General features: G+C 45.0%; 1 protein-coding gene across 2 annotated transcripts in view; it reads left to right on the forward strand.

Annotated features, from left to right (window-relative positions):
* Positions 1–7,475: 7,475 nt before the first annotated feature.
* Gnao1 (G protein subunit alpha o1) overlaps positions 7,476–13,947 on the forward strand; it is a 155,594-nt gene continuing 149,122 nt past the window's right edge. For both annotated transcript variants that reach the window (XM_076837740.2, XM_076837739.2), the window contains exons 1-2: positions 7,476–7,633; positions 7,849–7,891. In XM_076837740.2, the coding sequence (XP_076693855.1) occupies positions 7,516–7,633; positions 7,849–7,891 (161 nt within the window). In that variant the 5' untranslated portion in view covers positions 7,476–7,515. The remainder of the gene's footprint in view (positions 7,634–7,848; positions 7,892–13,947) is intronic.

Genomic DNA, 13,947 nt, shown 5'->3' on the forward strand with positions numbered 1-13,947 from the left:
GCCAGGGGAAAGTCTGTAGACTTCAGGGACAGCTAAAGAGGAAAATCACTGCAGTTCTTTTCTTTATTACTTCAAGCTTTAAATGATTTCAGTGAAAAGTCCTATGGGATAGGTGTCTGGTTAAAAATGTATCTCTCTATGAATTGTCCTATTTCAATTTTATAGATGTGTTTCATCACATGCAGAGGAATTTCATAGAAATGCTTTTCTCTGCCAGAGAGGTCAGGGTTTTGTAGGTCTTTGGGGAATAGATAACATGCCTAAATGTCAGCCTAACTGAAGAGCCATGTTACCCCACTGGAACGCCACGTTCTTGGTACTTGGCAGACTTTGGGAACACCCCAAACCACATGTACTTTGTAGAAAGCAGACAAGTCACAAAATTGTGTCAATCTGGCATGGCCAAATACCCTCAATGCACTTCTAAGTTTCAACTAATTGATAGCCTCCCCCTCTTCCCAGTCATGTTTGTTATAGTCCGTTCAAATTGGTTTGAACTAGATGCAGATAAAATTCACCTACTTTTTGCTTTCACAAATAAAACTGACAGGAACAAACAAAAACATTTCTATCTGTAAAAAGCAATGAGGTAATAAGACATTGGACCTTGAAGTTCACAGAAGACTAATGAGATAATGTCTAAAACGTGTTTGAGTTGCATGTGTGAAAAGGCTTTATGGAGATAGAAAAATAAATAATACAAGCAACTTTTGGTCAGGAAATCTGTCTTGTGGAAGACACAATGAGTATTAAATAAATACTTTACAAATATGAATATGCTAATCTTCTCTGCCAGCTCCAGCCTCAGTAGGTTGCAAGGGGTTGTTGTTAGCCCATCATAACAAATGAGAATCTTTGTATTTAATGCAAGACTTCCCTAGAAAATCCAACACCAAACCATGCCTGCTAGGTAATGCCTCCATGTTAAGCCAAGCTTCCAATTTCAAGTTCAGCTCTTGGTCAATCTTATTATCAACATGAAAGACAAGTCCTAACCACCTCCATCTTTCCACTTTATTCAAGCCAAATGCATTCCTATGTGATTCCCCTGGTATCTATCCTAAATTGACAAAAATGGCAAAGCATATTCTCTTCAAAGTTCCCAAACCTTCTAAGTGCATCCACAAATAATGTTGTCAATGGTGACCATAAAATGGACTTCAGTAACTCAAGAGCTCAATTCAATTACCTGCAAGCTTTAATCTATCCTTTGTTTAAAAATACACAAAACGCTCATTCTTCCCATGGCATCTCTTATCCATAACAATTATACATAAGGAAACCATTTGCCTTTCATGAACACTTACAAAATAACAAAAATGGAATTCAAAACTTAGCAAAGATTTTTTTGAAGGAAATATTAAAAACATTTGCCATATACTCTTCTCACAAGTTCTATTTGTTTGTTTAAAATCAGTAGTATCATTTCATTTTTCAGAACCTTACTTGGAGACAAGCCATTACCTTTTTGAACCTACCCAATCTTAAAATTTTCTAGAACAATCATTTAACAAAATTTGTAATGGGAAAATCACAAAGTCTCAGATATGGGAAGAGCTTTGATATATTATCTGATTAGGCCTTTGCTAGAGATAGGTGAAGTTAGTTAGCAAATATCAAAACTGATGACCTTGTGGATAGTGGGCCATGCTTGACTTCTGGGACACATACAAAGTGATAAGACAACTTTCTCACTTCAACGGGGTTTACAGTCCAGTAAAGAGCTTCTCAAACTACATAAAAGAAAAGGAAAAAAGTATAAGAATGAAGACTCCTAGGCTCCACCTTACTGATTCAGAAATTCTAGGAATGATACTCAGGAATTTCCATTTTAAAAAGCACCTCAGGTAATTCTTACATGGTTTGAGAGATGTGTGCAAAACATCAGTCAGGGAATTGTTGATTAGGGAGCTTGTTTTTTTAATAGGGAGACATTTAAAAGAAAGAAAGAAAGAAAATTGATCAACACTTTTCCTAACTAATGCCAGATATCTATCAGAAAATAAGAAGTCATCTTTTAGTAGGGCATGGTGGTGCAGGCCTATAATCCCAGCAACTTAGGAGGCTGAGGCAGAAGGATCCCAACTTCAAGGCCAGCCTCAGCAACTTAGTAAGATCCTGTCTCAAAATAAAAAATGTAAAAAGAGTTGGAGATGTAGCTCAATAGTAAAGCGACCCTTGGTTCAGCCTCCAGTAACCTCCCCCCTCCAAATAGCCATCTTTTCACCTTGGGCCAGATGTTCTTCTAAATTATTTTCACCACTAAGTTGGATTGTGAGCTATCAATTTTATAATATAAACATTTAGTGCAAAAACCCAAAAATCTCTAGTGATCTACCATTCTCCCTCAAATGCTGAATTCACTTGACATTTTAGTTTTGTTTAATTTAGCTCATGGACGATACATTTGAGTCTGTTTTCTTCCCAAGACAGTAGTGCTCAAAAGGAATTAAAATTTTCATAATTTTTTCCTTTGACAGAAACACACAAAAAAAACTAGTAAACATAAAGAAAAGTTGAATTCAGAAACATGTGAGATATCTGGATTTTAATTAAGCTCCTAGCTCTGTGTGTACAGGAAAATCACTTTGTACAGAAAAAAAAAAAATCACCTGGGAAATGTCTATCAGTGCAAAGTGCAGAAGAGGAGCCTGACGGTATAAGTAAGATGGATAACAGAATTTTTTTAAGATGGATAACAGAATTTTTTGTTAGCACCCCAGCTGATTCTAATGTTAATAGTTTTGAGAAAATATTCAGGGGTTTCAAGATTTCAAGACTCTACGCTCTTACCTACATCTCTCTTTGAGTCTAACTCAATATATGAAACATGGTAGACTATGAATACATGCATATTTAATCAAAGTAATTTCATATAAGGGAACAAATAGGGAAAGTCAGTTCACCTAATAAGAGCCTGCATTGGATAAATCAGGGGCAACTTATAAATAATCGTGAATTATTGTCCTCCAGAACTGGGAGCCACATAGTTTAAAAAAAAAAAAAAAGCAACTTAATGCCAGACATGGTGGTACACTCCTGTGATCCCAGCTACCCAGGAGACTGAGGCAGGAAGATCACAAATTCAAGGCCAGCCTTGGCAACTTAGTGAAAACCTGTCTCAAAATTAAAAATAAAAAGAGTTGGTGATGTAGGTCAGTGGTAGAGTGCCCCTGGGTTCAATCCCCAGGACAGAAATAAAAAGCAACTTAATATAGGCTTTGTGCTAATTCCCTTTAGAGATTATATAAAATATTCAAATTGTCTACTTTTAAAATTAAAAATATGCTGAACGATACGTGTGTAGCAAGGAGGGAGTGGTGAAAGTTATTTTCTGACCAACAGAAATAATCAGAGAAATATAATTCTGAGACTCATATAAAATAAAACCAAATGGTCTACGCAACCCCACTTCTGATATTAGGATATAATTTCCTTATTCCCAGAGGAATTAATTGTGGATAAAATAAACACATGTGCTACTATCGGATTACTAATAATTCACCAAGAACTGACATTCTCATCCTCACTTTCTTTCAGGGAACCAGAATATGTCTGAGTCCTAGGTTTGTCAGCTTTCTGAGTCTGAAAAGCATGCTTGACCTATGTATAAGACACATTATTTCTCAATCACATGTGAAAAATTACTTAATAACTTTGAGACCTTGGACAAGTTATTCAAGCTTCTAAGCTAAGGCTTAACTTCCTTAGCTGTAAAATGGGTACATAGGTCAGTTCTGCTAATCCAAAACTCCTGAGGCCAAAAGATCCCGGAAATACATTAGTTTATTGAGCCATTACAAATGCTAGCCAGAAAAAGAAACTACCAAGTCCTGGGACAAATTCCCACAACTATCAGCATCAGGCTAGTTCATAGTTGGAAAAGTTTGATTAAATTTAAGAAGCCAGAATACTTTATAATGAAGACTTGGGTTAGGAAAGTAAGAGGTATTTACACTGAACCCACATGTGCTATTGGTGAGAGGGGCTGGAGTACCCTAAGCGAAGGCTTTGGGATGAAACAATCTATAAGGAGAAGCTACAGTTGCCTGGATTGGTTGTGGCTACAAGGAAGATGCCGTGGCATCTCGTGGATCAGGACAGGTTTAAGGTTTTAGCATTCAAGAACATAAAAACAGTCCTTTGTTCTTTTTTGGCCTGTAGCTTGTTATTCATTAATCTCTCCACATCTTTCTTTCCTTCCATCCCCTGTCCCTTTGTAATTAAATATAGGACATGTCAGAATTTTTCTCTTATCAATCCGTATTCATGGTCTAGGCTCCTTCCACTCAGCCATGACGCTTCCCACACCACAATGCCTAACTGAGGTTTATGTGGGAGGATCACATGAGATAATTTTTGTAAAAGTGCTCTGTAAGCTGTAAAGCACTATACAGATGAAGAGGATTATTATTAGTCTTTTATGAAACCCAGCCATAAAGATGCAAAGTGACCCAGAAAAAGAAAGCAGGATAGGCAAACCTGAAATACAACATCTACAGTGCCTAGAACATGACCCCCACCATATATGGTAGCTTAGTAAGTACTGAGTGAGTAAAGGAAAAAAACACAAAATATAGGTTTGTGCCTCCACCATACTTGATCTGATAAAGTATGGTGTATCTAAAGTATCTAAAGTCAAGGATAGTTTCAATCACCATACAAACCTAAATACTCAAGAGTATAAGATCTTCAGTTAAAAATTGAGATGAAAGTGCACTAAAATGTAAAATGTGACCCACCATATGGAAAGATATGGCTATAGCCTTACCTCTTTGGTTTTTCAAATGTAGTATTGTAGAAACAGAAGAACCGGGTGAGATTACTGAATTTTTTCCCTGTATCTGGTAGATGATAGATCTGTGTAAGTGGCCTAGCAACCTCCAGAGGAAATAACAAATTCTATAGAATGTTGGGTACCTAAGGTCTCGGTTTTGGACCTGGAAGGATGATTTTTAATGATACTCTGATTTTAATCCAAACCAGATTCATTCCCTAATCTACCCCCCTCCAAAAACAAATAGGAAAGGATAATGAGGGAGGCAGAGGTGGGAAAGCAGTCATAAAACAATTCTCTGTAGGATTCCTTTTCAGTTTCCTACAATGTGTACAATATGATTCAAATTTAAAATTTCAATGTATTACATACAACTTTTGACACAGACAGTTATTTCTAGAAGAGGGCAAATCTGTACTGGAAAATGCCAAATTTAAAAAATTCAGGGGAAAAATGTTTTCTCCTGGGTGGGCCTTAATTGCTTTCTTTTCCCCCCATTGCAAATGTATTTTTATGCTGGGTAACATTTCCAAAACAGGAGTGTTTTTCTTTTTCTTTTTTTTTTTTTTTTTTTCTATTGTTGAAACAAACAAGTTTGCTTTCTGAGCCACAGAAATGCCCAACTGTTAGGAAAAAAAAAAAAAAATGTTTTCCACTGGCCGCTTGCCTGTCTTATCCTCAGGCAGCCTTGCCTATTGGCCCCTTTCTCCAGGAGGGCCCCTGGGGCTGTCTGGTGGAACTGATTGTAAAACTATTTTGTGCAGTAAGAATGAGTTTCTTCAAAATCTCCGAGACCACCCAGAATATGCCCCTTCTTTGGCAATATCTACTGGTTTCCCCCAGAATTCATTAGCTGTACACTGTGTAACTGATCCAGGTTTCTGGGTCTTATTTGGCCTGAGATGGAGGGAATTTTTTTTTTTTTTTTTTTTTTTTTTTTTTTTAGATAAAGGAAGAAAAACTCTCCTCTCACCAAAATTCCATGCAGAATTCAGTGTGTGTGTGTGTAAGAGGCAGGTGGCAGGACAAGAGAATCTAGGGCAAAGACCACCTGAACCAAGCTGACCGCCCTTTTGCAGAAGCATTTAAACCGTGTCCGGGAGCAAGCCTTCGCTTGACGCTCAAGTGAAAGCCTGTCCCTCCCTTTCGACACCAAAGCCCCGGGGGGGGGGGGGGCGCACGGGCTGCTGCACTGACTGGTGGTCGGGAGCAAGGTCGACGGTGCCCTGAGGAGGCAGGAGCTCCTGGAGCACAGGCCCTGACTTTGTCGCTCTCCTCACAGCCTCGTCTCTCACATACTAGTTGCTCAGTAAATGCGGAATCAGGACGCCCCGAATCAGCCCAGGGGCCCAGGGGCGAATTATGGGGTGCGCAGGTTTATCCCAACCCACTGTCTCCTCACGTTTGCTGAGGTAACCGGGTCTCAGCTGTTACGGCCCCAGAAGCTGGAGAGCAACCAAGAAGGCGAGCTGCTGGGGACGAGATGCAGAACAAGCCCGAGAGGGGAAGAGGCCGCGCGGGCTGCGAGCTGGGGCGCCCACCTGACCGCCGTGCGGCCGAGCCCCGCGCTCCCATTGACAAGGAGGCCGGCGCGGGCCGGGTGGGGCGGGGTGGGGCGCCCCGGCGCGCTCCCGGCCCCAGGCCCCGCCCTCGCCAGCCCGCACGCGCCCACCGCGGCCAGGAAGGCGAGGGGGGGAGGGGGAGGCAAGGCGCGCGCGCGCGCCTCCGCCAGCAGTAGCGGGCTCCGGAGCGCGCGCCCTCCCCCAACCCCCGCCCGCGCTGTCCCGGGGGCCCGGCGCGCGGCTCTGCTGACGTCAGCAGGCGGCTCGCGGAGCCGGGTGCGCAGAGCCGCTGGCGCACTCGCGCGCTGCGCTCGCCCCCTCCCCCGCGGCTCGGGAGTGCGCGCGCGCTTGATCGCTCTCTCTTTTTTTTCCCTCCCTCCCTGCCTCTCCTCTCTCTCTCTCTCTTCCTCTCTCTCCCTCTCTCTCTCTCTCCCCCTCTCCCTTGAGCTCCCCGCTGCCCGCGGCTCCTTCGCGCTCTCCCTCTCTCTCCCTTAGGCTCCACCGAGCGATGCGAGCGCTGGGAGACAGCGACGCCGCCTCCCGCTAGAGACCAACCCCCCGGCCCGGCCCCTTGCCCAGCCCTGCCCAGCGCGCGGGGGTCGGCGAAGGCGCCGCGGACGCACCGACGGCTGAGGACCGGCGATGCACATGCACTAGCAGCACCCCCTAACTCACTCCCTCCACACCCCGCGCCGCCGCCGCCGCCGCCTCCACCTCCTCCTCCTCCGCCTCCTCCTCCTCCTCCTCCGGCAGCCGCGGCAGAAGGACCCACCCTGCCCCCCACCCCACCCTCCGCCGGCTCCGGCTGCGGATCCAACCTCGACTCTTATTTTATTTATTTTGGGTCGTGCACAAGCCTCAGTGCCTGCAGCCCGCGCCTCCCTGGCCCGCGGGCGCCTCTTTCCTCGGCTTCGGAGCCCCAGACCCGGCCACCCTCGGCCTCGACTCCCCCAGACTCCCACCCGCTGCCCGGAGGCTCTGCTGCTGGAATCTTGTTAGCGGCTGTCTTTTGGGGGGTTTCTGGTCTTCCGACATTTTTGATCCCAGCCAAGGAGAAGATATCGTGATTTTTCCCCCTTTGAGCCCAGGCTCTGCTCTTTGGGGGGGTGGGGGGCGCGTCGAGCCGGGGAGCCGTGCCAGCCTAGTCGTGCGGGCTGTGGCAGGGAAGGGGCCACCATGGGATGTACTCTGAGCGCAGAAGAGAGAGCCGCCCTCGAGCGGAGCAAGGCGATTGAGAAAAACCTCAAAGAGGATGGCATCAGCGCCGCCAAAGATGTGAAATTACTCCTGCTGGGTAAGGACCACGGCTGCCACCCCCATCCCCGGCCCCGGCCACAACGCACCCCCGCCGCCAACTCCCCCACCACACTTGTACCCCGGGAGACCTGGTCACCGAGTTGGCACTACCATGTGCCCAGGATCTCCCACCCCCTCGCATGCCTTAACCCCCCCTCCCGGTTCCCCTAAACTGACACTCACCAGTTTTTCCCCCTGTCTATGTCCCAACAGGGGCTGGAGAATCAGGAAAAAGCACCATTGTGAAGCAGATGAAGTAAGTCCCTGTGGCATTGGGATTTGTACTTTTTTAAAGAATGATTTTTAAAAATCGTTTTTATTACCTTGCTCACTCCACATTGCTCTCCAGGCCTGTTTTTTTAAATTCGTACACACACACACACACACACACACACACAGACCTGGCTTCGCCTCCCCACCCCCACTTCCTACGTTGGTTCTGGGTCCTCCACCCCAACTCCTGGGGTGGGTGTTTTTTGGGGGGGAGGGAAGGGGAGCGTCTGTAGTTGTATGAATGACGGTGTCCGCCATATTGATCAGAACATCACACTATTGGCATGATTATGATCATTACTCTTGCTCGTGGAGTATTTCGTGTGTTTTGCTGCCTCCATTTCTGTCTCTGCCTGTTTCTCCTCCTTCTCCTGCCTCCCTCCCCGCTGGTCCATAACCCCACTTCCCTCCGTTCTTCTCCCGGGGCAGTGATTTTGAACTTGGCTAAAACATGGAGGGAATCCAGCCTTAGGCTGGGGTGGAGGATCAAATGTCTGCTGTTCATGGATTTGGTGCTGAATTGGAGGCTGTGGTTTTTACTCCCCCCCCCCCCCCAAAAAAAAAAGAGGACCAGGGTTAGGGGAGGGGGCGTGTGCTAGGGGAAGGGGTGGGTTTCCAAGCGGATGTGACAGGCACAGCTGTATCCAAGGCTGAGATGGAAGGGGTACCGAGGATGGCTGTAGGACTGAATGCCCGTTGCCCCTTGTCGCCCCAGGCCCTTCTCCCGACTCTCCCAACATTTGCTTTCCTGAACGGGCAGTTTTCACTCGCTCCATGACCTTTATCAATGTATTTATTTACACTCTGCATAGGCCGTGTGCTCCATGTAATTTACCCACATTGCGGATTTCAGGCCCCACTTGCCGCCGCCCCCTTCTGCCTTAGATATCAGTTTCCCCTCCTAATTAACTGGGGGTGGATTTGAGTGATGGTTGAAAATTAAAGCAAAATGGGATATTCCTTCCCTTCCACACTTTCTCAATAAGGAGCCTCGCCCCTCCTTCCCACTCGCAGACTCGCTTCTTGCCCCATCCACTTGGCAGTTCCTGGTGAGACCACAAGCAGTTTTGCTTGGGGAGGGGGTGGCCAGCAGGGAATGGGGTGCGCGCCTTCGGGGCCTCCCGGTCCTGCTGCTTCCGTTGGCCTGTCAGTTCAGGACGGAGGAGTTCGTTAAGACTGTTTAGCGAGGATTCCACGTCGCTTTGCTGTGACACCTTCGTGCACACACAGTTCCTAATTAGAGGTTGCTGTGCAGTAAACAAAAATGATTATTTTTCAACTTGACAGAATAGCCGAAGTAATTGCATCCCGCAGGAAAACAATGGAAAATAAAAACCCTTTTCGTGGGAAGGTGGGTGGGAGACGAAGCATGCTTGCGGTTTCAGAACCAAGAAGCAAAAAAATCTTGCATGTGTAACAGGCATGACAAGCGGGATCCAGGAGGCGCCATGATGGCAGGGAGTAGCGACTCATTTCCCCCATCTGCTTGGCGTGTTCTTATTTTTGTTCGAGAGCTCCCTGGGGCCTTCTTTCGCAGAGGCCCCCTGGCTCGGCTCGCCGCCGCCGCACCCTTGTGAGCCACCCGGTAATTTGGCCTGGGGCTTCTCTGGAGGTCTTGCAACCCAAATGGATGGAGAGGCGGGGCCTGGGGAATTGCTCTTTGCAACAAGGTGCATGTTACATCTGCCTGGAGCCCTTGCAAGTCGGGAAATGCAACCCGTCACCCCCTTCTCCCTAGGGGGGACGTTTCAAAACTTCAGAAGTCTGTAATCTGCAGTGGCAGGCTGGGAACCCGGTAGAAGCCCCAGCCACAGAAGCTGGGTGAGGTTTCAGGCGTTGTGAGTGGTGGACAGCGCCCAGCCGAGGCCGGAAAAGTCGATGGGACTCAGCTCGGAGACGTTCGGCTCTTCTCGGCTCGGCCTGGGCTCGGGGCTCGGAGGAACTCGGTAGTGTTCGGAGCCGAGTCTGGGCTTGGCGGAGAGAACCGAGCCACCTCGGAGGGAGCCGAACGCATTCGGAAACCGGGGAGGGAAAGGTAGGAGGGGGACAGTTTAGTCTGCAAATTAACTTTGCATTTACCAAAGCGACACATTATCTGCGTTTCCTGAGCATGCCCCATAAATTAGGTTGATTTAATAAGAAGTTTAAAAATACATACTGAGTCCCCCAAAGGGTATCTTGCCTTTTTTACTCAAAGAGAGCTGAGCTCTCTGAGGAGATAGGTGTGCCACTTTAGAATGAAAATTCCTAATTATGTACTGGGGCAGGAAATTTTAAATGAAGGCAATATATAGGCTTTCTGGGGAAAGTCCTATGTGTCTCATATTTGGTAACACAAGAGGAAGGAAATGAAGTGTTTGGTGTTGAGACAATTAAATCAGAAGTCAGGACATTTATTTTTTCCTCTATCTCTTTATCCTAGATTTTCTCTTTTGTTAACTCTCATAGAACACCTTTTTGGAGAAAAACGTCACGCACAATTGAGATTTTGTAGCTAAAACAAAAATTTTGAAGCACTACATACCATCTCTCTTTAGGAAATAGACTAGGTTTGCCCAAAAGGTCTATCAGAAAGGTGTCTGGCCATGTAAATTTTGCCACAAGGGACCCTAGCCTCCTGAAGCATTCATGAATGGCCGTTTTTCCTGTGAGCCCTGCAGCTTGGCTTGAAATAAATCAGATCAGGGCCTTGAGCCAAACTGGATGCAGCTTGTTTTATTAACCACAAACTGTGGGATTGGTGTCACTGTATCCTAGTGACAAATTCTTTTGAGTCTCATTTGCAGAGATGGTTTTAGAGATCATCACTTGAGCGAGAGTCACTTTGAGTCAGGAGAATTGTACTTTCTGGGTGGGGCCCAGCCTGAAAATCTAGGTGGCATTTCCAGAAAGCAGTTTCCCACTTCCCAATGGGATATGATTGGTGACCAATCTATCAGGCCATGTGTATAAGTTAATTAGGATGCTGTGTTATTTCACCTGGGCAGATGAAATTAGGCAGTTAAGGAGTCCTCTGTGGGATTGCCTAATGGGGATTGGAGTTTAGTAGTACAGTCCGTTGGGTTGAAGAAGAATATTGATATTCAGACAGTGCCGGACCCTTTTACTCAGCATTTCCAGAAGAGCAAAGGGGGCTTCTGTTCAGCCTGTGTCCTCATCTGTGTTATAGTATGCTGATTAGAAGAAGGAGTAGGCTTCCAAATATGTCCACAGTAACTGAAGTTAAATGATAAAGACTGGCTGGCAGACGCTGCTTAGAACAAAGTGTCGATACCATCATCAGCCCAGGAACATTGCAGGGAGACTGACCTTTGAAATTTTTTCTGCTTGATACATGTCACAAAAAGAAACTTGCATCTGCTTAAGAGATGCCACAGATTAAATTGTCATTTTTAGAAGGCTGACTCTCAGTGCTTTTTTATTATTAAAAATTCTACTTGAACATAGCTTTCTGAGATTATTTTCCTTTGTGTATTGTGAGTTAGCATTTGGGAGCTCTGTGTCAGTCCAAAACGTTTCAGTACTGAGAAATAAACAATGATAATTGATACAGCACAAATATAGTTTACACGTACTGTGAGTAATCAGTGACTGTTTTTTTTTTCCTACTTGGCATTTTAAATAATTTTGCTTATTTTAAGGGGTTGTGACCTTGCCTGTGTTTTGCAGCTAATCAACAAGGCTCTTAAGTTACTCGGACTAATACAACTTTTTAAAAGATGTGTCCATTTTATTGAATTTACAAACACTTACAAAGAAATTGCTTCAAGAATCATATTTTATGAGGTATAGAATCAATAAAATATCACTTTAAGCGAGTTCCCTGTTCTGAACTGATAATGACAACTGCTTAGACTGTGAACGTGATGAAAATGCGAAATGAACTGTGCAGTTGCTGTGGGCACCACAGTTTGCCCTCATTCGAGATGCTGAGTTTGCTGGGATGCTGAGTTCAGGCTATCTGCCTCTGGAGCATTAAACAGAGGTTTCCAAGGTGGTGATGAGGCAGGGCTTGCTGGCTGCCAGGCTTTACCTAAATGGACACAGTAAAATGGAGCATCTCAGTTGTGGGTTCATTTGCAAGGTACCTGCTCAGTGCTGTTTTAAACCCATCTAACAGATTTTCCTGATGAAGACATGATTGCTCATACAAATCCTCTATAGCCTTTACAAGTGGGATGTGGTTAGAAAGACAGACCCCACCCTGTCAGGAAAAAAAAAACACCTTCTGTCAAAAAGTTGGTGGTTTTCAGTTTTCTCCTCCCAACTACCCTGACTTTGTAATGAGGATGTCTCCTCTTTGGTTTGGATTCAGGCAATCCTGTATTATTTAGCACATTGCTGATCAGCACCTGCCAAGTGGCAGGCATTAGTGAAGGTAAATGGCAACTTGCAGCCATGACTCTGAAAGTGGAACCATCTCAAAGGGTGTTTCTGACACATGCCCGAAGGGTCCCATCTTGAGTTAGCTTTCCACCGGAGCCACTCTTCTAGATTGTGAACTTGTTATTTCTGCAGTCATCTCGTTGGCTGCTTTGCCTCCCTCCCTTTCTCCTGTCTCCATGTTTATTCAAATGGATGCACCTTGCTCTCTGGAGACAGCGTGAGCCGAACAGAATGTCAGATCAAGTAGCAGATGAGTTCTCCTTTGCTGATGGATGATGCTCTCTCCCTCCTTTCTGTTCACTGAGCTGTAAATACCAGCAGATCTTCCTGCCAGAAGAGTAGTGAACAGTTCACCTGATCTCCTCACCAGTCAGCTGTGCATTTCTTGAACCTCAGTTACCCACTGGATTCTAAAATGAAATCTTTATGTGTGGAAAGGGTTGTTGCCAATTAGATTAAATGGATGAAGTTTCACGTGGATTGACATGGCTGATAAGAATCTAGAATTTCTCTTTTGTATGTGGGGAGCTGGATAAGATTTACAATGCCAAATATTAGAGTGATGTTTTGTTGGTTTTAGCACATGGAATCCAAGATCATGTTGTGCTTCTTAGGATGCCACATCTGTTAAAGATAAGACAAGATCACACTCATGTTTTTCACCTGCTCACAGTGAATGCCAGTCAGTGGAGAGTTAATATGAATAGAATAAGGTCCTATCTATTTTTCTGACCAGTGATCAGCCCATCTGGATTGCAGGAACTTGATTCCCTGTCTCCCAGTGTGTGTTCATTTTCATTTCTTAAGAAGTCAGACCTTTATTGCAAGAGTCCATCTTGATCTGAAAGACAGCTAATAAGCTGGTGAAGGGGAAAATTCTAAACTCAAAGGAAAAAATTTTTTGCTTTGAATGGAAACCCCCAAAACTGACACTGGCAAAGAACAACTTTCTATTTTGAAAAAAGAAAACGGGATCTGAGTGTATGTGTATGTGTACATACTATATGGATTTCAAAACAGGTGCTGTGAGGAGAGCAATTCACATCACGTCTATTGATTTCATCTTCATAAAACACTTAAAGGTAGAACAAATAAAAAAAATTTAAAAATTATGGCTCTGTGAAAATACAGATTTTAAACCATTCCCTTTTGTAAAGAAAAAAAGCTTAAAGGTGCTCAGGTGAACCCTCATTCTAGGAATGTGTTCAAGTTTGTATTCTGTTCTTATTTTATTCCATCTCCCTTTTTCACACATAGCACTGGTAGAAAGGAGACTGCCCAACAAATCAGTGATTAACAAGGGGAAAGGAGAGGACAGACCAGTGGCCCACTCAGGGGTTCAGAAGCATAGGTAGATGGTAATTTAAAGAAGCCATATAGCATACTTCTCGAAAATTTGAGAGGTGGTTAAGACACGGATTCTGGGACCAGGCTGCCTGGCTGCAAATCTTGGCTCTACCACCAAGCAGGTTGCGACCCTAAACAAGTTTCTTAACTTCTGGTGCATCAGTTTCCTCTCCTATGAAGTGGGGATAGTAATAGAAATAGCTACCTAACAGGGTGTGGTGGGCATGAAATGAGGTAACACGTGGAATGCGCTTACAACCACCTCTGGAACTTGGAAACTGTTACACAAATGTTAACTCTAGTTTT

Source organism: Callospermophilus lateralis, chromosome 18 (genome assembly GCF_048772815.1).
Source record: "Callospermophilus lateralis isolate mCalLat2 chromosome 18, mCalLat2.hap1, whole genome shotgun sequence".
Classification (NCBI taxonomy): domain Eukaryota; kingdom Metazoa; phylum Chordata; class Mammalia; order Rodentia; family Sciuridae; genus Callospermophilus; species Callospermophilus lateralis.